At 37.2% G+C, this 21,298-nt stretch overlaps 2 protein-coding genes across 5 annotated transcripts; one reads left to right on the top strand and one right to left on the bottom strand.

Moving 5' to 3' along the window:
• Window positions 1-11,156: 11,156 nt before the first annotated feature.
• timm29 (translocase of inner mitochondrial membrane 29) lies at window positions 11,157-12,814 on the bottom strand. Its single transcript, XM_056453777.1, has 2 exons — window positions 12,597-12,814; window positions 11,157-12,031 (listed from the first exon to the last, which is right to left on the bottom strand). The coding sequence occupies exons 1-2, from the start codon at window positions 12,697-12,699 to the stop codon at window positions 11,376-11,378; spliced, it is 759 nt and encodes a 252-aa protein (XP_056309752.1). The 5' UTR covers window positions 12,700-12,814; the 3' UTR covers window positions 11,157-11,375.
• Window positions 12,815-13,231: 417 nt separating this feature from the next.
• Window positions 13,232-19,921, top strand: yipf2 (Yip1 domain family, member 2). 4 transcript variants are annotated; one of them, XM_056453774.1, is made up of 10 exons: window positions 13,232-13,249; window positions 13,419-13,476; window positions 13,553-13,624; window positions 13,700-13,845; window positions 13,940-14,020; window positions 14,904-14,991; window positions 15,131-15,247; window positions 16,535-16,701; window positions 16,788-16,970; window positions 19,316-19,921. In XM_056453774.1, exons 3-10 carry the CDS (start codon window positions 13,594-13,596, stop codon window positions 19,409-19,411), a joined length of 909 nt encoding a protein of 302 aa, XP_056309749.1. In that variant the 5' UTR covers window positions 13,232-13,249; window positions 13,419-13,476; window positions 13,553-13,593; the 3' UTR covers window positions 19,412-19,921. The 4 variants fall into 4 exon arrangements, with proteins under 4 accessions (XP_056309749.1, XP_056309751.1, XP_056309748.1 ...); XM_056453775.1 differs by lacking the exon at window positions 13,232-13,249 and adding an exon at window positions 13,301-13,319; XM_056453776.1 differs by lacking the exon at window positions 13,232-13,249 and having other exon boundaries at window positions 13,256-13,476; window positions 13,570-13,624.
• Window positions 19,922-21,298: the final 1,377 nt, after the last annotated feature.

The raw sequence follows: 21,298 nt of genomic DNA, 5'->3' as shown, positions 1-21,298 counted from the left end.
CACTTGGGACTTGAACTCATGACCCTATGGTGAATGAGTTCATAGGCGTCACAGCCAGTTTTGTGGAACAAGCGAGTTCACTGGGAAACTTTAAAAACGAGATTTCAAGATGTAAAACGCTTAATTTGGAAACTCAAGTATAGCCTGCAAACTTTTTAAAGCCTTTTTTACGAGCATCCATTCTTTTCCAACAACATAAAAGTTGTCTTGAAAAGAAAATGACATCAAGGTTACATAAAAAACCCTAACCAACATCAAAAAAACTGACCTCATGTTTCCTTCAAAGAAAAAGTTTTGGATTATGGCATGCACATGAAGTTCACATGCTAGTGTGTATGTGCGTGCGTGTCTGCGCAAAGGCTGCTCATTTACAACACACCCGCACACTTGACATGCCATAATTGTGTTGGTCACTTCTGTTGGTTTAGTTTGGGGTGCGAGATGATTATTGATGAAGATGTCTGCAGTAATGTGGATGGCCCTTCCCCCTCGTCTGGCCGACTGGGTGTATGTCTACCTGCTCCAGACTAAATCAATAGTTTAATCCAATTGCCATTCACTTCCATAGGGATTGATATCACCTCGCATGCATACACAAACATACACACACACCATTAGTAGACTATTACATCTAACACAGGAGAATGTTTACAACCAACAATAAGTCAAAGTTAGTAGCTGAAAAAGAACAATTAAATGTATGTTGTATGTTTTGTTAGGAAAAAGAGCATGTCCCAAAGCCCTAACTAGCATACAAACACATGCAAACACAACACTCATGCATGCCTTGGTGGATAACATCACATTAAAATGTCCTGCAGTGATGTCCGACCGCATAAGCAACACTTGTCACATTTGTCAAATCAAATTTGTATCACATTCTAATAGCATGACAATGCATCCAAATGGAAAAGTCCTCTCTCTCTCTCTCTTTCTCTCGTGCGCTCAAACAGTCACAGCAGATCATACAGGCTCTGGGTTTAGGGAGGTGGCAGGGGTTCGAGAAGAAAAACGCACTTACCACAGATGCATACACCCAGTCTGGCTCCAGTCGATCTCTGCCCCCCTTCTCCATACGTTGAGCTCGGCCGTTCCACCCCTGCATTCCTCCACCTCCCTTTTTCTCTCTTCTATTTAAAACTCTTCGTCCTCTGCCTACTTACCTTCCAGCCTGACAGCTCTTTGTGAATTGCATACCTCCTCTTTCTATTCTCACCCCTTCCGCCGGTCTTCTCGGGTTCTGTCGGCCCGGTCTCTCACTCACTCTTCTTGAAGCCGTCCTCTAGCTGCTGTTAACTTAACTGCAGACGCTCTGTGTGTGTGTGTGTGTGGGGAGAGAGAGAGAGAGAGAGAGAGAGAGGGAGTGGGGAGTGCAAACCGGGACACACAGCCTATGTCAGTTTGAATGAAAATTGTGAATGCGCTCCGCTTCCTTCTCCTCCCCCTCTCTCTCTCTTCCTCTCTCTCTCCCTCACTCACTCTTCATTTCCTTCCCTCCCCCTTCATCCCCACCCTACTCTCTTGCGCACTCTTTTTTTTCCTCCTCTCACCCTTTTTTGGGTGCCTGTTCTGTCTGTATTCCCTCCCATCTTCAAACATTTTCACACTCCAGACAGACATTTATATTTTTATACTTACCCCTTCCCCTCTGTTTCTCTCTCATCACTCTCTCTCTCTCTCTCTTTCTTTTTTCTCCACATTTAAACACATGCACACACATTCATGCTTTCCTTGCCGTGTGCCAGACACTTAACCCTTCACTTTCTGTGAGCCACTACCCTAAAGATTGTGTGCATTTTGATGTTTGACAATTGTAATGTTTTTTTCAGATGTGTTCAGATTTTTGCAGTTTTGTTTAGATTTTTTAAGTATTTTTTTTTTCTTAAAAGTGCTTATTGTAACTTCTTTTGTCTTTAACTGTTGCAGGTCAGTTTTATTTTGTCCTCCTTATAGGCATGGGATGATAACCGTTTTCAAGGTATACTGTGGTTTAGAAAAGTCAAGGTTTTAAAACCACCTTAGAATTATAAGGTTCTATCTGCCATTTTAGTCAAATTTCAGTTATTCCTATATTAATATTAAATGACAACTTATTTACATTGTGATCTTTTTTACATTTTAAGACTTTTTATTTAAAAAACAAAACAAAAAAAAGGTTTTATTTACAAAGTCATACACTAGCTTCTTTCTGTGAGCCAATCAGTATTTCGAATGCATGTATGAGGACCAATCAAAATCATCATTTCTGTTTTTCGCTGGTTGTCAGAGGAAAACACCATAAAGAAACAAAATCATAGTCGACTAAATAATGCTGCACAACACAAAATTGAGACGAAACCTGAAACTGAAACCTGAAACTGAAAAGATGTGTGTAAATGTGATGATTTAGAAGCTTTTTTGGCATTGAGTCGAAATGATCAATTTTACACTGTTGAAAAAGAAACAGTTATTAAAAAAAATTTATATATTAAATGTGAAATATTTATATTTGTATATATATAGTCAGGGAAACATTTTCAGTGTTTATTAAACTTTGTTAAACAACTCATTTGCTCATTTTGTGTTTTCTTTTAAAGTCTTTAAATTTCAGATGAAGCCTTCAAGGGCAAATACACAACTTAATTCATGGGGCATATAATTCAATAAATATAATTCAACAATTCATATAAAACATATAATTCAGTAAATATGACCAAATTTATAACCTAAAATTAACAGCTGCACTGGACAAAATATTTTGCACAGCCTTCTATTCTTAATTTGAACAAGAAAAAAATGAATCCTAAAACAATAAATAAATCTTTCTCAAATGTCAGCATATTGTTAAAACACCAATTTTTACTTTTTATATTAAATTAATAAGCAGACTGATTGTATTTCTTGAAAAGTAATGCTTCACTTAATGATCTGCCAGATAAAACCTTATAATTCCAAGTGGAACATGACTTTTTACAAATAGAAGATTCGATCATTGCATTTGCCCTGTTTTTTACCCCAATTTTCAAATGTACAAGAACTTTAATACTTTACATTTAAAGTACATTTCGGGTCTCTGTCATGTTAATGTATGAAACAGAACTGTTACACTCATATTGTTTGTATATGGAATGCAAAAACTTTGAAGCTCAATATATCAAAATCATTTAGAACGCAGAACCTTATAATTCCAAGGCGACGATATTTGTTTTCATGACATTTTAAGACATATATAAACTTGATGTTCACATTTCTGCTGCAGTGTTTCATCCAAACTACAAAAAAAAACGCCCTACAATAATAATGTCATTTTCAAACACCAAGTGGGGGTGTTAACAAGAAATGCTTTGCCATCAAACAGATAGATCTGCATCAAATATTCTCTCCACAGACACAAGGCTGAACAACAGCACTTTCAGACGCTGCATTAACGGATCCTGTGTCTGCTCGGGTCGACATGCCTTTAACATTTTCCTCCCCCTCGTGCTCACTCTCCATACTCTCTCCATCCATACTGACATATTGATCAGACATAATGGTAGGGGGTGGTGGAGCTGTGGTCACTGGGGTCAAAGCAGTGGCTAGACTCCCTCGCCCCTACACATGACCCCCGCCCCCCTTCCCAACACGTCCTCGCTGACCCTGCGCTCCCCCTCTCCAGACTGACCAGCGATCAGCCTCAGCCACTGCAAACGTCTGATGCTGGCAGCAGATAATAGATAGGCAGAGTGACAGTCGATAGTCAATATAGGACAGGTTGTGGAGAGAGGGGGAGAATCTGCCTCGATTAATGGATAAACACAGAGGAAGACGGTAACATGCATAGCTCACACAGAAATTATAATTCTGTCATCTTAACTTGATATTTCATCATTAAAACTTGGTTTACACATATACTTTAGACACACTATATATATGTTTAACATGATTAAAGCGTGTCCACTTTGACCACATGCAGAGGTAGTTTTGTAGATTCTCATGTGGTCCACAAAAGGCCACCTCCTCTCCACTGACCTGATGATTATTATGGGATGTGTTTTAAGAAAGTGCACCAAAATAAGGCATTCATACTCATATGTTAATACCAGGTGAAAAGAGAAGGTGCGTCTCAAATCGCATACTTATGCACTATTCTATAAATAGTGTAAGTAGTGCGTTCACACTGAAAACTCTAAAAATAATAAGAGCACTTTAAATACCTGGATGATGCACTTATTCAACCGGTTAAAATAAGTGTGGAATGATGGACACTTCACACACTCAACGACCGCTGCTTTGCTCACGTAGCGGAAGAGGCGGAGCTTTCAGGCACTCATGTTGGATAACTTATTTATTTTGGATTGTGAAAGCTAAATTCTCCTATGAGAGGGATTATAGCACCTCCCGATGGTGAATGCAGTTATACTTATGGCAGATATTTTTTGGTACTTCTCTGCAGGCATAGAACGTCAACATGACGTCATTTTGACGTTGTATCCTAACGTCGTGGGGATGTTGGATTTTGTTTGAAAATGAAAATCAGGTTGACGTAAGAACCCAACGTCAGGTCAACGTCAATGTCCAACCTAAAATCAGCCAAATATCAACATCTAATCATGTTACACATTGATGTTGCGTGGACGTTTCCACTATGACATCTATCAGACATGGGATTTTGATCACTTTTCAACAACCTAAAATCAGCCAAATATCAACGTAATTTGATGTCGTTATTGGATGTCAAAATAACGTAGTCCTTAGGCTTAGGCCAATGGTTAGACATTGACTTTTGGTCACCAGACGTCATGACCTTAATCTGACTTAATATTAACGTCTGATGATGTGTGCCTGCTGGGTTTGGTCATTTATTTTACTAATTTGGCGACCGTCAAACATCATCTGGGATGAATTTCCGCTTTAATGTTTTAAAAAACATTAGTGTTCCATTCGGGATGACCCTACATACATATACTATGCTGTTGAGTGTGTAAGTGCATAAGTGCATAGTGTACCATTTGGGATGCAACTTCTTAACTCAAATAATTCCTCTTCCTGAATGACCTTAATTAAAATAATAAAGCTTTTTCCATGTTATTAGTTTAGGGTTGTACAACAAGATTTCAATTAAAGAGATGATGTTCTGTTGCACCAAAAGTCTAACACGTCCCTGTGTTAGATAACATCTAGCAAAAGCATGTAAGCGAGTTAAGGATGCACTTTGCTATCCAAACCGTGCTCAGGCGTTTTAGTGCTCCGAATCAGGCCCCGGCACAGTTTAGTTGGCCCGCCCTGGCCCGGTTGGAGTAGGTGTGCCAAAGTGCGGTTTGGTTGGGCTTTGCCGAGGTATGCTTGTAGTGTGAGTGCAAAGCGCGACTGAGCCTGAAACTGAAGCCTCAACGTCACTTTAAAGGGGCTGTTTTATATGAATTTATTAATCATTCTTACTTTTTATTCATTCATTCATTCATCCATTCATGTTCTTTACGGCTTAGTCGTTTTATTAATCTGGGGTCGCTACAGCGGAATGAACCGCCAACTTATCCAGCATATGTTTTACACAGCGGATGCCCTTCCAGCTGCAACCCATCACTGGGAAACATCCATACACACTCATTCACACTCATACACAAGGGACAATTTAGCTTAGCCAATTCGCCTGTACCGCATGTCTTTGGATTTGTGGGGGAAACCTGAGCACCCGGAGGAAACTCACGCCAACACGTGGAGAACATGCAAACTCCACACCAAAATGCCACCTGACTCAGCTGAGGTTCGAACCAGCAACCTTCTTGCTGTGAGGCGATTGTGCTACCCAATTGTGCAAACCTCCTAATTTGTCCAGCACGATGACTTTTATGATCATTTATGAGTGTCAAAAGCTGTGGATCTGTTCATTAAAATGTTTGACTGCGTGTCACTGCATCCCAAATGACTTAAACGATATAACAAAAGCAATTTCCACTGTGCTGAGCGAGATCACTTCTCTTCCTGTTAAACTGAACAGTCGTATTATCAATGACGTAAGCATGCTCAGGTTCGGTAGGCAAAATGCAGTGTGAGTGCAGGCCATCGGGGGAGAGGGGAGGGGGACAAGTGCACTTAGCGCAGTTCAAGTCAACTGAACCTAGTGTGAGTACGCCCTCAATTACCTTAAAAAATTTTGCTTTATTGTAACACAATATAAGATGAGCAAGTATAACAGCAACTGATCTCATTACTGATGAATTTGATTAATGTATATGACTACTAATTTTGCTGAACTGGATATGCAGTCCTAACTAAGCCTTTATAATGTAGGTCTTGTTATTGGCATCAGTGATTTCATAAAGAACTTTGCACATCCAAGAGTTTCAGAAAATATTTATAGATCCTGTATTGATAAAAGAGCTTATTAAGACCGTAAAGGTGTTCTTCACACTAAGAAACGATGGTTCTTGGAAGAACTATTTACATAAGGTTGTTTGGGAAGGCAAAAATGATTCTTCAGCATCACTAGAAAAAAATTGGAACTTTAAATTTTAAGAGCGTGAAATTTCTAAAAAGCGTTCAAGAATTGAGTTACTTCAACTCATTTTTTACAAAAGTCTTCCAGTGTTGTTTTGGACTATGAGTGGCCAAAAAACATTCAGAACAACCAACAACTTCCAAATCTCCAAAAGGAAAGAATCATTACATGTTTGGAACCATCCCATAAATATTATATAAATATTCCTATTTTAGTATCACAGGGTTATGAAAGAAAGAAAGTAGCTTCAGACAACGAAGAGCCAAGGATCCATGAAATATAAAGACAAAGCAAATGCAAAAATGAATGAGTCGCCTACCAGTTTTCCATCTCCCTCATCATTCAGCCTAGTAAAAAAGCAAACAAGACAGCAGCGACACTACCTGAAAAACATGGTGGGCTTCCACTCCATTGCTTCTCACTGCCTAGTTATCTCAGATCAGTGAGCTTGAAGGCAATAAGACAGGGCAGGGACAGCACTTTAAAAGCACTGGGACGCAGCGGTGGTGCGTCTGAGCGGAGAGTGTCTCACAGAGAGCGCTGCACTGTTAGGAAAAAAGCTCCTCCATTTTAGCAATCAGCCAATGTCTGGGTCCCTGTGGACGCCCTGATGGACAGACAGAGTGCTTCAGTACATTATGAGGATCGAGGCACATCAGATACCGCTGCCCCGGGGCTACAGCAACATCCTCCTGCTGGCTGAAAATCTTTAGTGATTGGATAACGGCGGCGTGATAATGCTAAGTGACCATTTCAATATACAACAGTTTATAACAGTGGAGAAGTTAAAAGGCCGTCGTTAGGATTGCCTGAAGCCAGCCAAAGGTCTGGTCTCATTAATACTCGTCTCCAGTGACACGCAATATTTCTGTTAGGCAGTTTGTAAATGCACACTAATGAGATTATTATTTCAACATTGGCTGTAGCGAGGTTGAGTTACACCCCAGACTATTAGAAACCTCTTGGAAAGGGCCTCCCACGCTTTCATTAGCGCATCTTAAGTGCTTTTCATCATTAAGTGCGTACTAGTAGACTTAACTTTCATAATTAGCTCTTTCGCTGAGAATATAATCTGGTTTAGCTTGTTGAGAACGGGTCAGTGCAGCGTTCATATGGTTTATTGCAGGAGAGCCGCACATCAGAATGAACAATCCTTTTCAGGAGCTGAGATACCAATCAGAAAAAAAAGAGCACAGAATGCAGCTCCATGAGCCAGCGAATCAATACCAACCATCTTAGGAAGGACTGCATGGGGGGAGCGAGTGAAAGACTAATGGAGGAAGACAAGCCAGAGAGAGGAAGAGTAAAGAGATTAATGTAAAAGAGGATTTCCCCTGAAAATGAATCAAAGTCAGCCACTGCAATAGAAGGTCAAAGGTAATGGGATTAATGGCTATAATTAAGCCAACTCTCTCTCTTTTTTAAATTAACTCCTTTTTTTTTTTTGAGAAGGCAGCAAAAATGTTGTTGGTTAGTTAAGTGAATGGTCAATCAGCAATTTATTTGCTTAAAAATGCTCTGATAAAAGTCATATTGTAAAATATTGTTACAATTACAAATGGCTGGTTTTATTCATTCATTCATTTTCTTTTTTGGCTTACTCTCTTTAGTAATCTGGGGTCGCCACAGCGGAATGAACCACCAGTTTATCCAGCATATGTTTTACGCAGCGGATGCCCTTCCAGCTGCAATACATCACTGGGAAACACCCATGCACTCTCATTCACACTCATACACTACGGACAATTTCAAGAGTTCAGCCTTAGCTGATGATTGATTATAAAGCGAGTTTGGCATGCTGTCCCAGGAGAGAGCCCTGAGCTCGTAAGATCTTTGAGCTCAGGGCTCCGTCCCGTTTGCAGGATGAGAGTGTAGTTTGAGCTCAGGTAGGTCTCGAGAACTCCCCTGCTTGTTTATGGTGAATGCAAATTAAGAATTACTATGGAGATTTATATTGCTGATTAAGCACTCATCTATGGCGTCGATTTGGTTTGGTCAATTTACTTATGTTACATGTCTTTAGCCTGTGGGAGGAAACCGAAGAGCCCAGGGGAGAACATGTATACTGAACACAGAAATGTCAACTTGGCCAGGTAAAGACTTGAACCAGTGACATTCTTGCTGTGAGGCAACAGTGCTGACCACTGGGCCGCCCTGTCAAGGAAAAAGGGGTGAAAAGTGGAATTCTTCAAGACTTAAGCTGCGGTCACACTGGGCTTTGTGTGTTCGAAATTCTGTCATGTGGCGCTGCGAAAAGGGGCGGGATTAAACAAGATGATTAGACAATTAAAAAAGCGAGCGATTTGCTCCCTGTTTTAAATTTCTGTCCAGAGAGGTCCCGTTTTGATCCTCGATTGGTCTCACACAGTCAAGTGAACTTTGCACTGCAGCAACATGCGAAACTTGACGCATGACCTTGCGTTTCCGGTCTGACGCATTCGTGTGCATCTGAATGGAAGTCTATGGGAGGAAAAGCCCAGTGTGACCGTAGCTAAAATTGGCTAAGGTAAGATGCTCTGGTTAGTTATAACGATTTAGGAATCATCTGATTGGTGGATCATGCATTAGCTAATGCAGGACCAGCTGCAGTCAATCATAAGCTTGTGCTCCTCTCAAAATTAGTTTATGAATAATCTTCACTTAGCTTAAGAGAAATTTCATGCAAATGTCTACCTTGCCATGAAAAAAATCAAGTTTTCACCAAAATAGAGAAATTGTTTCTACATTTTTTTTGAGTAAGCAAGTATTTTACCGTATTGTAAAGATACTCAAAAATGTCTCTGTCAATGTTTACAAACAATTATATTTGAATTACCAAATCACACAAGTGCCAATTTCACATCTGTCACATCCATAACGGAGAGATTTCACATCCATAATAAAGCTTTTTAAATGCAAAAATGTCAATTAAAATAAAATAATCTTATTGTTCTATAGAGAGTCAACACTTATCCTTTGGATTAGGATTATTTATTTTGGGTTGTGCAGTTTAATTCACAAAATTACAACAAAGTATGTTATATAATGAAAACTCGCAGACTTTTTTGGTCACATCCATAACGCACATTTATTTTCCTCATTTAAAATATACAAAATGTTTAGAGATTGATATTATTCTGATCCCATAACTTTAGTTTAACTGCAAATGCCACATCCATAACGCTGGAATTGCTCTTACCCAACTCACCAATAGCACACATCTTTGGACTTGAAGGGGAAACTGGAGCACCCGGAGGAAACCCACACCAACAAAGGGAGAACATGTTTGCATGTTTCACATAGAAATGCCAACTGACCCGGCCGAGGTCAGTTGCCCTTTAAATGTAATACTTTAATGCCTAAGAAACATTTTATTATTAAGAACGTTGAAAAGGGTTGTACTGCTTAATATGTTTGTATAAATATTTTTGCATGCTCTGCTGAAGAGAAATGTCTAAATTATTGATATGCAAAGAAATGTAGGTATATACAATTATATTTAATCACATAACTTTATGGTAAATATAAATTGTAAATCCAGAGACACAGTGGCAAAAGGTCTAAAGAGAATCTGCACACTGCCACTTTAGCTCTCAAAAAATGTAAATATAACAATTTTAAAATTTAAAAAAACTATTTTTTGAGAGCTAAAGTAGCAGTGTGCCGATTTTCTTTGGACCTTTTGCCACTGTTTTTGATCGAGCACCTGCCCTTGAGAATCCTAAATGTGCGCACATTTCTGCTTCTTGGTTGCTTAAATCCAGAGACACACACACAACTGAAGTCAGATTTATTAGCCTCACTTTGAGTTTTTTTTTTTCTTATTTGTTTTATTTGGGCTAGTTTAAAAAAAAACATTTTAAGGTCAAACTTATTAGCCCCTTTAAGCTATTTTTTTTTAAATATCTACAGAACAAACCATCATTATACAATAACTTGCCTAATTACCCTAACCTGCCTAGTTAACCTAATTAACCTAGTTAAACCTTTAAATGTCACTTTAAGCTGTATAGAAGTGTCTTGAAAAATATCTAGTCAAATATTATTTACTGTCATCAAAGATAAATAAATCAGTTATTAGAGATGAGTTATTAAAACTATTATGTTTAGAAATGTGTTGACATTTTTTTTTCTCTCCGTTAAACAGAAATTGGGGAAAAAATAAACGGGGCTAATAATTCAGAGGGGTTTAATAACTCTAACTTCAACTGTATATATTTCTCTGGTTTTATGGTTTTAAGTTATGTATTTGAAAAAGTATTTGTTTTATGCCACAAACTAATGAAATCTTCCAAACTAAATTCTTCCAAATATAATGTTGTCTCTTTTTTTGCATAAAACAACAAAGGTGTGATGTTTTTAGTCATTTTATTCATCAAAGTCATTTATGTCTGTTAGACAGCACAATACTAATGTTTTAATCTAAAATTAAGAAAGCAACTTGATTTTCAAATTTGTTTCACGTTTGTTTTCTGAAAATGCCTTTTTTTGAAAAATAAAAACCTCTAAATGACAATATTTGAAGTGAAATTTTGAAATAAAAGTACAAACCTTTATAGAACAAAATAAATATACTTAACATTTTACTTTTACTTAAACCTGGTGTTTATGTAAATATTTCATTTTCCCTCACTGACAGAGAATTATTCAACTTAAAAGACATGAATATTTTTGCTGAGCTGATGCAGGATTGATAATTCATTCACATAACACAATGTCAGCATATACTGCAGCTGTTTTAATGTACGTGTAGGCAACAAGTCACACTTTTATTCATACCTCTAGCAGTGAAATGTCTTTTTACTTGCATAAACACATTATAATCATCATTCCTCTGCTTTAGTAGTACAGGAATGTCTCCTACTACATTCCTTCTTAAGAGTCGACCCTTCTCATATGAAATACAGCATTAAATTTACCACGTCCATCAAGACATCTATGCTTTGATGCTTTCTTTTCCTTCTCCAGACGTGTCCATGTCTTTCTGTACACCCTCAAACTCGCTGCTCTCCTCATCCATCACCACGGCTTTCCATGAGTCCTCATGCAGCTTTTCGTTTCTTTCAGTTATTTGTGGTGATGGTGGGACTGTTGCCACCAGAGCAGGAGGAAGATGTTTGAACTCCTCCTCGTTTATATCAAAATCCTTCATTTTATGATCAAGCACCCACCACCGTCCCGCAAAGCCCACGTCCAGCACGCGCTTGTGCAGCTCGGACCAGGGCACAGAGATGGCAGAGCATCGAGCTTCATAGAGGCTAGACTCTGCATCGTAGTCTGCGTAATAAGTCAAAGAGGCGATGCCCAGACTGGCATAGCGCAGCCTGCCCTCGTTTCGCAGCTTCACAAGGGTCTGGATGTGTCCATCTGAGGTGCCACTGCGTATCCATGGAGACAGGAGAGCCAGACGGTTGGAGGTTTCCAGCAGGCTGGTCTCAAAGGAGGAATCATCAGGGTTGGTGTAACAGCAAGCGTACATTCCTCCCAGAACACCCAGGTAGACTGAAGCTTTGAGGGGTCGATCACGGGCCCCCACCACCGCCTCACGACAAGCCTCCTTATAGTCGGTTAAAAGACTGCGGAACCATACACCTGAAAACAGCCGAGAGAATTACAGAGTTTAGACAAACCATTCAAATGCAGTTCATAAAAAGTCATTTATCAGAATTAAAATGAACGCTTCACGCAAAAATGAAAATTCTGTCTTTAGTTAATCACAAATAGTTTCTTTTTTCCAAATTCACTGTCTATTTCTACTGTTAAACATAAAATTGAGATATTTAGAATAATGCTGGGAAAAAAATCAGTAGTGATTGACTTCTATGGGTATCAATGGCTTCCAATTGCAACATTCTTCAAAGTATCTTCTGCGTTCAAAATTTTCTGGGGGGTGTTAGAGCTATATTTTAATAAGGAATTCAAAAATACATTCTTAATGCTATACTGTAAATCTGAGTGAATTGTATATATCAAAAACTATTACACAAGTTGCTGTTGTGTTTATGTAGGTAAATGTTAACATGTATGCAAAACCCAGAAATGAGATAAATACAAGAAACCTACACTAGACTCGAGTATTTGAGCAGCTAATGGTAATATAAATCTTATCTTAATACTCATTCCAGAAAAGGGGGAAATGAGAAGCATTTAGTCTTACCAGCGCGACCGTTTCTCAGTCTTTCCCACCGTGTGCCCTTGGTTGTCACTGTAATGTTAGCTGCTGTGGAGCACCATCTCTTCAGCAGCCACGAGGCGGCCATGTTAACAAATGAACTCGCGCAAGTGTGACAGTTCAGAGTTCACGGGGAATGTGTCACAGGATGAGGTTTTCAGCAGAGAGTTTCCAAATCTTGATAAACGTAATAGTGGTGGATGGTGAAACTGTTGAGCCAAAATGGCGAGTACGGTACGCGGAATGTTATTGTTCCGGAGAGGAAACAAGATGTTCCTTTCCCCGTTCCACCATACAAAATTTTGTCCCGTTTTGTCATTAATAACACATGTCAATCATAGGCGCACACAGACTAAGACATACACATTAATAACAGTATACTAACGTTAAAATGCTAAATAAAAAAGATAAAGTATGTTTAATTAGACCAGTTTGCATAATTTCAATCTCATTGAGAAAAAAAAAACACAATTCAATTTTTTTTAGCTTGTCTCATATTAGAGGCACTCAACATGGTAATTGTATCACATTATGCTCAAGTTGTTTTCAATTTCCATACAGGTAACCAAAACATACAGCTCTAGTTCCGGCTTTGTTTCGGTCACGTGATCGTGTTTTGACGCACCGGAACCCTGCAGGTGACGTGGAATATGGGGACGATAACGCTAAATCCTTGTGTATTAAGACTGCATCAAATATTTTCTATGTGTAATCTAATCGTTTACAGATATTTTTGATCCCATTTACCCAAAGGGTCTTACGAAATACCAACCGAGCTGACGAAACGATTGTTTTTGTATTTGCTAGCTCGACACAAGCTGAATAATAGACGTAGCAAGAAACACACTGCTGGATTATCAGCCAGGTGAGTGAGTTGGTCTAAATCTGTCCAGATTTCAGTGCTAACAGCTGTCGTGTGATAAATTATGTGTAACTTACAGTCGGAATTCCCTCGAAGAGTGTATTCGTATGATCTCCAGCCATGGCTAGTCCAGATGATTTAAAGTTTCAGGGTAAGGATTGCGCTCATCTATATGTACCTTCTTGTTCCGCTATCTCTGTTTTAATCTTGTTTTTCACTTGTTCAGAGTTTGAAGAAGCCGAAGATCTCCTGTCCTCAAATCCTGGAGCCTCAACCCTCAGCATCTCCAGCCCAAACCCAGCAGCAGCCCCATCTGGAGAGGTCAGACTCGACCTGTCCGACGATGAAGAGAATCAGCAGGAGAGTTCAGAGGTGACACGTCGAACAAAACGGCCACAAAATATCACAAGCAGCTAATTTAGTCACTCACTGGTAGTTTTTCCACTTTGTTCAATATTCTCCACAGTTGCTTGGAGGGGAAAAGAAAACTGGTGGGTTTTGGACGTTTGAATACTATCAGTCGTTCTTCAACGTTGATACAGTGCAGGTGTGTTACTTTTCTCTTTACCTCTTCTGCTGTGGTAAATATCTGGGTGTGTTCATTATGATATGGTTATATTTGAACCTAATTTAAGTACACTTCTGATTCGGTATAGTTACAGTTTCAAAATGTATTATATTCTCTGTAATTGATGTTTTTATGCTGACAAACGAGTAAAACATAGTGGTTTCTATTAGAAAGCTGCACTGTGGTTCTTTTTAATGTCTTTTTCTAAATATGCTCTGATATACAAACTTAGTAAAAGAACTGAATGAATTCTGTAAATCATTGTAAATGTGTTCTAGTCATGGCAGTTTTTGTCTGAAGAACAAAACAAGATTTTATTTAATCTAGAAAATGGAACAACATATGAAAACATCATAAGCAAAAACAGATAATCACAGTGTTTTAGACATTTTTAGATATTATGTTTTTTGGGCAGTTGTAACTTTTCAATACTCAAAGTAAAAACTTTTTCTAAAAACTATTAAAAAGCTCCAGTTTTAGTTATTTCCATAAATTGTGTTTTTTGCAGCTGTACTATTTAATGCACAATAGAAAAAACATGAAATCAGAATTTTAATAAATGTGGAATTATTTGTTTTTGTGAATAAACTCTGCATATGCTAACCAGTATTTCCATCAATGAAAAATGAAATAACGAGCAGGTTAAAGTGACTCACACCATACTACAAAACTGCACTAGAAAATATAATGTCCTCATAAAATCTGATTTCTTAATATATATTTGTGCAGATTACTAGTATTGTAAAGGATATTCCTGATTTTTAAAAGTTTCATTTACCAACTTGTAGTTATCATGTTCAATTTTAAACATCAACAGCTTGTGTCTTTTATGTCATAGATAATATTATTTGTATCATTGTAGGTGCTGGATAGGATAAAGGGCTCAGTTATGCCTTTGCCAGGACGGAATTTCATCAAACACCACATACGAAGCAACCCTGATCTATATGGTAATGGACATAATTTCTCAAATCTTCACAATATGTCCAAATGATAATTATTTTTTGTTTATATATATTTCACTGTATTTTTTCTTCAGTGGATTATTATGCGACTCGCAGACAGTTTTTGTTCTCTTTCTCTTTTCAGGTCCTTTCTGGATCTGTGTGACTCTAGTGTTCTCATTGGCCATCAGTGGGAACCTCTCCACATTTCTGAGTGAGATGGGAAATCCAGAGTATCACTACAGACCTCAATTTCACAGAGGTAAGATGCTGTTAGGATTGGAAAATGAGGCTTTGTTCATGATAACAGTGTACTAAAAGCAGATGTTTGTCCTTTGCTTTTTTAAAAAGTCTCATAAATTTAAAAAACCTTCTTTACTAAAATATTTGATTTTGTTAAAAAAAAAAATTATAAAATGTTACATAAACATACAAAGTACTGAAAGCCCAAATTAAATAGTCTATTATTTTGTAGTTAGGGACAAATATTCACATGTGAATCAAATGACAATTCACTAATCTATGTGTAAAATAACCTGTTTATAATTTCTAAAAACTACAGGTGAAACCTACAGGTGACCTCAAAAGTAAATTACTATAGTAAATGTCATATTTTGTCTATATTTTTCATTTTGTATTTCTTTAATTTTGTTTTTAAAAACAACACTTGTTCAGAATTACCCTATATATATATATATATATATATATATATATATATATATATATATATATATATATATATATATATATTATGCATAAAAGTTTTTGAAAGGATGCTTGTTTTTAAAGTCATATATGTTTAAAAGGTAAAACTGGGCTATTTGTGACTAAGTAAATTGTATTTTCAAACCACACACACACACATACCCCTAACATCCTTTAATAAAAAACATTCATTCATTCATTCATTTCATTTCTTTTAGTTTAGTCCATTTATTCTCACAGCGGATGCCCTTCCATCTGCAACCCAGTACTGGGAAACATCCATACACACTCATTCACATACATACACTACGGCCAATTTAGTTTATTTAATTCACCTATAGCGCATGTCTTTTTACTGTGAGCACTGTGGTCTTTGGACCAGAGCACCTGGAGGAAACCCACGTCAGCACAGGGAGAACATGTAAGTTCCACACAGAAACGCCAACTGACCTAGCCGGAACTCGAAACAGTGACCTACTTGCTGTGAGGCGACAGTGCTAACCACTGAGCCACTGTGTTGCCTTCATGAAAACATGCATATTCTTAAAATTCTTCTTATCTTTTCTACGTTGTACTATTTTAATGGGCTGCACAATAAAGAGCTAATGTGCGGTCTTGTTGATGAGTTTTGCTTACCTGTCAGTTTTGATGGTGCCTGGTAGGGAAATCAACCTATGAATCACAAAGATGTTGACGTCAGTGAACGTTAAACTGATTTAAGATCATTTATTTTGACATTTTAAAAAAATTACTTAATCTTTAGCTACACATTGTATGAACAACCTGCCAGTCAGTGAATGTGGAAGTCAAGATCTGCTTTTAATCTGAACTCTTCTTTTTGTAGTCTCCATTGCAGCAGTCACTGTGTTCCTCTATGCCTGGCTGGTGCCGTTAGGAGTTTGGGGCTTCCTCACGTGGCGTCAAAGTGTTGAGAGACAAATCAACGGATACACATTTTTAGAGACCGTCTGTGTCTACGGCTACTCTCTGTTCATTTACATTCCTACCTCGGTAAGATTAGGAAAATCTTCAAAAGCACACAAACAATCAAACTTGTAGATTTTAGACTCAGTAAGTCATGCTCCATTTGGTTTTAGGTATTATGGACCATTCCTTTCAACTGGCTCCAGTGGTTGTTGATTGTGGTTGCGATGGTGATATCTGGTTCGGTGTTGGTCATCACGTTCTGGCCGGCGGTTCGTGAAGACACTAAACTAACGGCTTTCGCCACCGTGGCTGTTATCGTGGCACTTCACGCACTACTGGCTGTCGGCTGTAAGGTGAGAGAAACTCTTCAGAGGGATATTTCAGGTCTGATATGCCTTGGCTATAACTGCTATGCTGATAAACAACACAGTCATCTTTACTATCTTTACTACCGTTCCTTTTATTCTGAAGTGAATACGAAGTGAAATATATAGCTGGTTAGGTATGAGTTGATGGATTGCACTTCTCACATTTCATTTAAAATGTTTTGATAGAAAAACTTGCTGTACTTGCCATTCAAATGTTTGAGGTCAGTAATTTTATTATACTTTTTTTTAAAACCCTCTGGTTACCTAGAAATCAGAATCACACTTGTGCCCTTCCCGGTCAAGTGTGACCGAAGACCTGTAGCATAACATTTTATTTTCAGGAAAATAATTTTAATGTATTTTTTGTTTAATCATATTTTATCACATTTTGAGTTTTTTTAAAAAATATATTTATCCAATAATTAATATTTTATTTGATTTATTAATTTTCGAACAGAAATATCATACATAAAATATCTTCAACAAAAAATACATTTCAACATGGTCAAATGGAGCGGGATGAAGCACAAGCTTATTTTCCCACCCCATTACCACATACATCATTCGTCTATTACTTAAGCTTATTTCTTCTTTTATTGCTTGTTTTTTTACATGAGACAAATTTTATCCTTTTGCCATTTTTGACAAATTAAGTTTGATTTTGATAAAAAAAAAAATGTTTTTTTGTTTTTTATGTTTGATGGTGATTAAATATCCATTTTAACATTTAGCGCCATCTGCTTGTAAAGGTGTTAAATTGCATGCTGTAACCACTAGGATGCCTGTATAACTGTCTACAAAGCAGCTTAATTGCACTTCTTTTCAGACAATTTCATATTTTCGTTGATGTAAGTTTAATATAGGTTAAAAAAATAATATACATAGTTTTATACAGTTATATTACTCACACTATACATTACATTCCCAGTAGTTCATGTATTTACTAACACGAACAAACAGTACATTTATTTACATTGTTTATTTATCTTTACTAACATTATTTATTAAAAATAAAGGCTGTTCATTGCGAGTTCACGTTAACTCACAGTGCATTAATGTTATCAAGCATAACTTTGGATTTTAATAAAGCATTAGTAAATTCTGAATGATTAATAAAGGCTGTACCATGTTTTATTTAGTTCATGTTTGTGAACACATTGACAAAACATTATTTTTAAGAGTTACCGCACAAGTTAATGTTAATAAATTTACTAACATGAACTAATAATGAACAGTTTTATTAATCATCGTTCAACATTTGCTAATGTGTTTATTTACTAATGCTTGTTAATATAATCTAACAATGAACGACTATTTTATTAATGTTAAAGTTGAATAAACACTATAATTTTAATTGTTTGTTCCTGTTAGTCAACACATCATCTAGTGAAAACTTATAAAGTTACATTTTATATAATAAAAGGGATGCAAAGCTATTATGTGATACAAAATATTCAGTTTAAATAAATGCTGTTTGTTTGAACTTTCTAGTCACCAAAGGATTCTGAAAATCAGTTTTATCAAAAACATTTTAAATTGTTTAAATCATATTCAAATGATTTCTGAAAGATCATGTGACAGTAAATAAAAAAAATCAGGATTAAATCATGAATAAATCATATTTTTTAAATAAAAAACATTTTAAGGTAGTTAAACACTCATGTATAACCATTCTAGTGTTACTTCAGTGTGCACTGTAGACAAAACATTAAAATTAGGGATGCATGATATTATAAGGGCGACACGGTGGCACAGTGAGTAGTGCTGTCGCTGGTTCGAGCCCCGGCTGGGTCATTTGTCATTTCTATGTAGAGTTTGCATGTTCTCCCCGTGTTCATGTGCGTTTCCTTCGGGTTTCCCCCACAGTCCAAAGACATGCGCTATAAGTGAATTAAATAAACTAAATTGTCCCTTGTGTATGTGTGTAAATGAGTGTATGGATGTTTCCAAGTACTGGGTTGCAGCTGGAAGGGCATCTGCTGTGTAAAACATATGCTGGATAATTTGGCAGTTCATTCCGCTGTGGCAACCCCCAATTAATAAAGGGACTAAGCCGAAAAGAAAATGAATGAATGATTGCTTATACACACTTTCCCAAAAACACACACCATCAGTATGAGCATCTGCTATCAGTCAAAAGGGGCCTGAAAATATCTGCTTCCAATATCATGCATCTTTAAATAAAAATATGACAGACCCCAAAGTTGAAATCTGAATGCGATCCTGTGAGATTGAAAAGCATAATCTTCTAGAAATGTACATGTGGTGTTTTGTGTGTGTGTGGTACACTTACAGCATATCCACTGAAGACATCTCCACTCTCGTTTCAGCTCTACTTCTTCCACACGGCAGAGGACACCCGATCTCCACTCCCCGGACAGCATATAACTCCAGCCTCAAATCACACAACAGCACTTAAAACTTAGTGAGCGACCACAAGACAACAGATGAGTCTTAACATTCAAAGGACATGAAAAAATGTGTTGTAGCTGAGCGATGAAGGAGATCTGATTAGTGTGCTAACGCTAAAAGCACACATCCATTCCCAGCAAACAGCCTGAAAGTGTTAACTAACCCAGCAGAAGAAATAACCGCCCTCAGATCACAAGTAAAAACACAGTAAAACTTTACTGTTGACTTTAGTTTGTGACCTGCCTGATTTTATTTTGTGCTAAGGTCACTTATGTTCATTACCTTTAATCTAATGGGACAGTTTTGAGTTTGACATTCAATATTGAGTAATTTAAGAGTGATCATGCATTACTGTGAATTGATTTGAGGTTTGCCTTACAACCCTTGACGGCTTCCTTTCCTTTCAAGTCTGTTGTAATTTAAGAGAGAAAACACCAGTGTGAAATATATTTAATTTTGCTTTCCTGGACAGTTTTTTTGTTGCTTGATGACACTATTGATTAAAACTCTCCTGTCAGGGTAAATCTTGTCATTTTGAGCTTGTTTGGGTTGAATGAGGACAGCTACAAATTAAAATGACATTACAAGAGAAAGTGTTTCTCAACCATGTTCCTTGAGGACCACCAGCATTGCATGTTTTGGATATCTCCTTTGTCTGTTACACCCATTACCCATTACATTTCAGAGTACTAATGGAGTCTCTGAGCTGATGATCTGAATCAGGTATGTTTGGCTAAAGAGACATGGAAAATGTGCTTAGTTGGTTGTTCTCCAGGAACATGGTTGAGAAACACTGACATGGAAGGTATGATGAAGCAAAGGGGGGAATTTCTGTCATCATTTGCTCACCTTCTACTCATTCCAAACCTTTATGAATTTCTCAAGAAAAAGAAACATTATTTTTCATTTGAAGAATTTTGCTGCATATCGATGTATGAAAAACACTTGAGACGTTTTACAAAATATTGTTTTTATATTTCACAGAAGAAACCTCGTTTGTTTTTCTTTTTCTAAGGTCATGAAAGTGAGTAAATGACAGCATGTTTTGGTGTTTGAGAAGAATTTTACTTTTCAAAAGTATGTTAAGGATCTCTTTCCCAACACTCCTATATTATCATTCTCAAATCTTTGACTGGTTTCCTCCACCAATCTTGTTTTTTGTATCCAATAAAAAGCAGATAGTGACTAATGGCTGACAGTTAAACTGCCAAAAGTACTTTAAAAGGAATCCCTATGACTGGATACAATAATATAATAAAACAATACAATGACTTACTACAGCAACAGACAAAAGTCATTAGCGAAACTGCACTGCCTAAACTATGTAAAAGTCAAACGTTTCCTTATGTTTCATGAAAGATGTCATGTGGGTGCACTCCATGTTCCATGTGTTATCAAAATGGCTAAAATGAACTAACAATAGGGATGCTCTGATCAGGATTTTGCAGCCGATACAGAGTACCGATCCTTTTTCATGAGGATCGGCCGATACAGAGTACTGATTCTAATGCTTCAAGCTTTATAATGCATTTTCCCTCTATGCATGATACTTCAGAGATCTCACCTTTTCTAAGAGAATAAATTAAGGATGCAGCATATAATCCCTTAAACACGTCTCTTATAACCATTTAGTGTGGACATATGGCCAGAAGCAGCTTTACAGAAAAGAATATAACAGATATAAATAAATTCCTCTGCATGTAAACTCCCCAACAAACCAGCTGTGATTGGTTCATGAGCTCAGCCATTAAATTAGCTATTAAATGTGATTATCGGCCAATACCAAACTTCAGCCAATCGATTGAAGCATCCCTAACTAGTAATTATTATTTTTGCAGCATATCTTGGTAAATGTTGATTTCTACATGCAATATTCACCTTATTCTTCGGGTATGAGCGGG

This window comes from Danio aesculapii, chromosome 3 (genome assembly GCF_903798145.1).
Source record: "Danio aesculapii chromosome 3, fDanAes4.1, whole genome shotgun sequence".
NCBI classification, from domain to species: domain Eukaryota; kingdom Metazoa; phylum Chordata; class Actinopteri; order Cypriniformes; family Danionidae; genus Danio; species Danio aesculapii.
The sequence above is the reverse complement of the archived record's forward strand: the minus strand, read 5'-3'. Positions and strand labels throughout refer to the sequence as shown.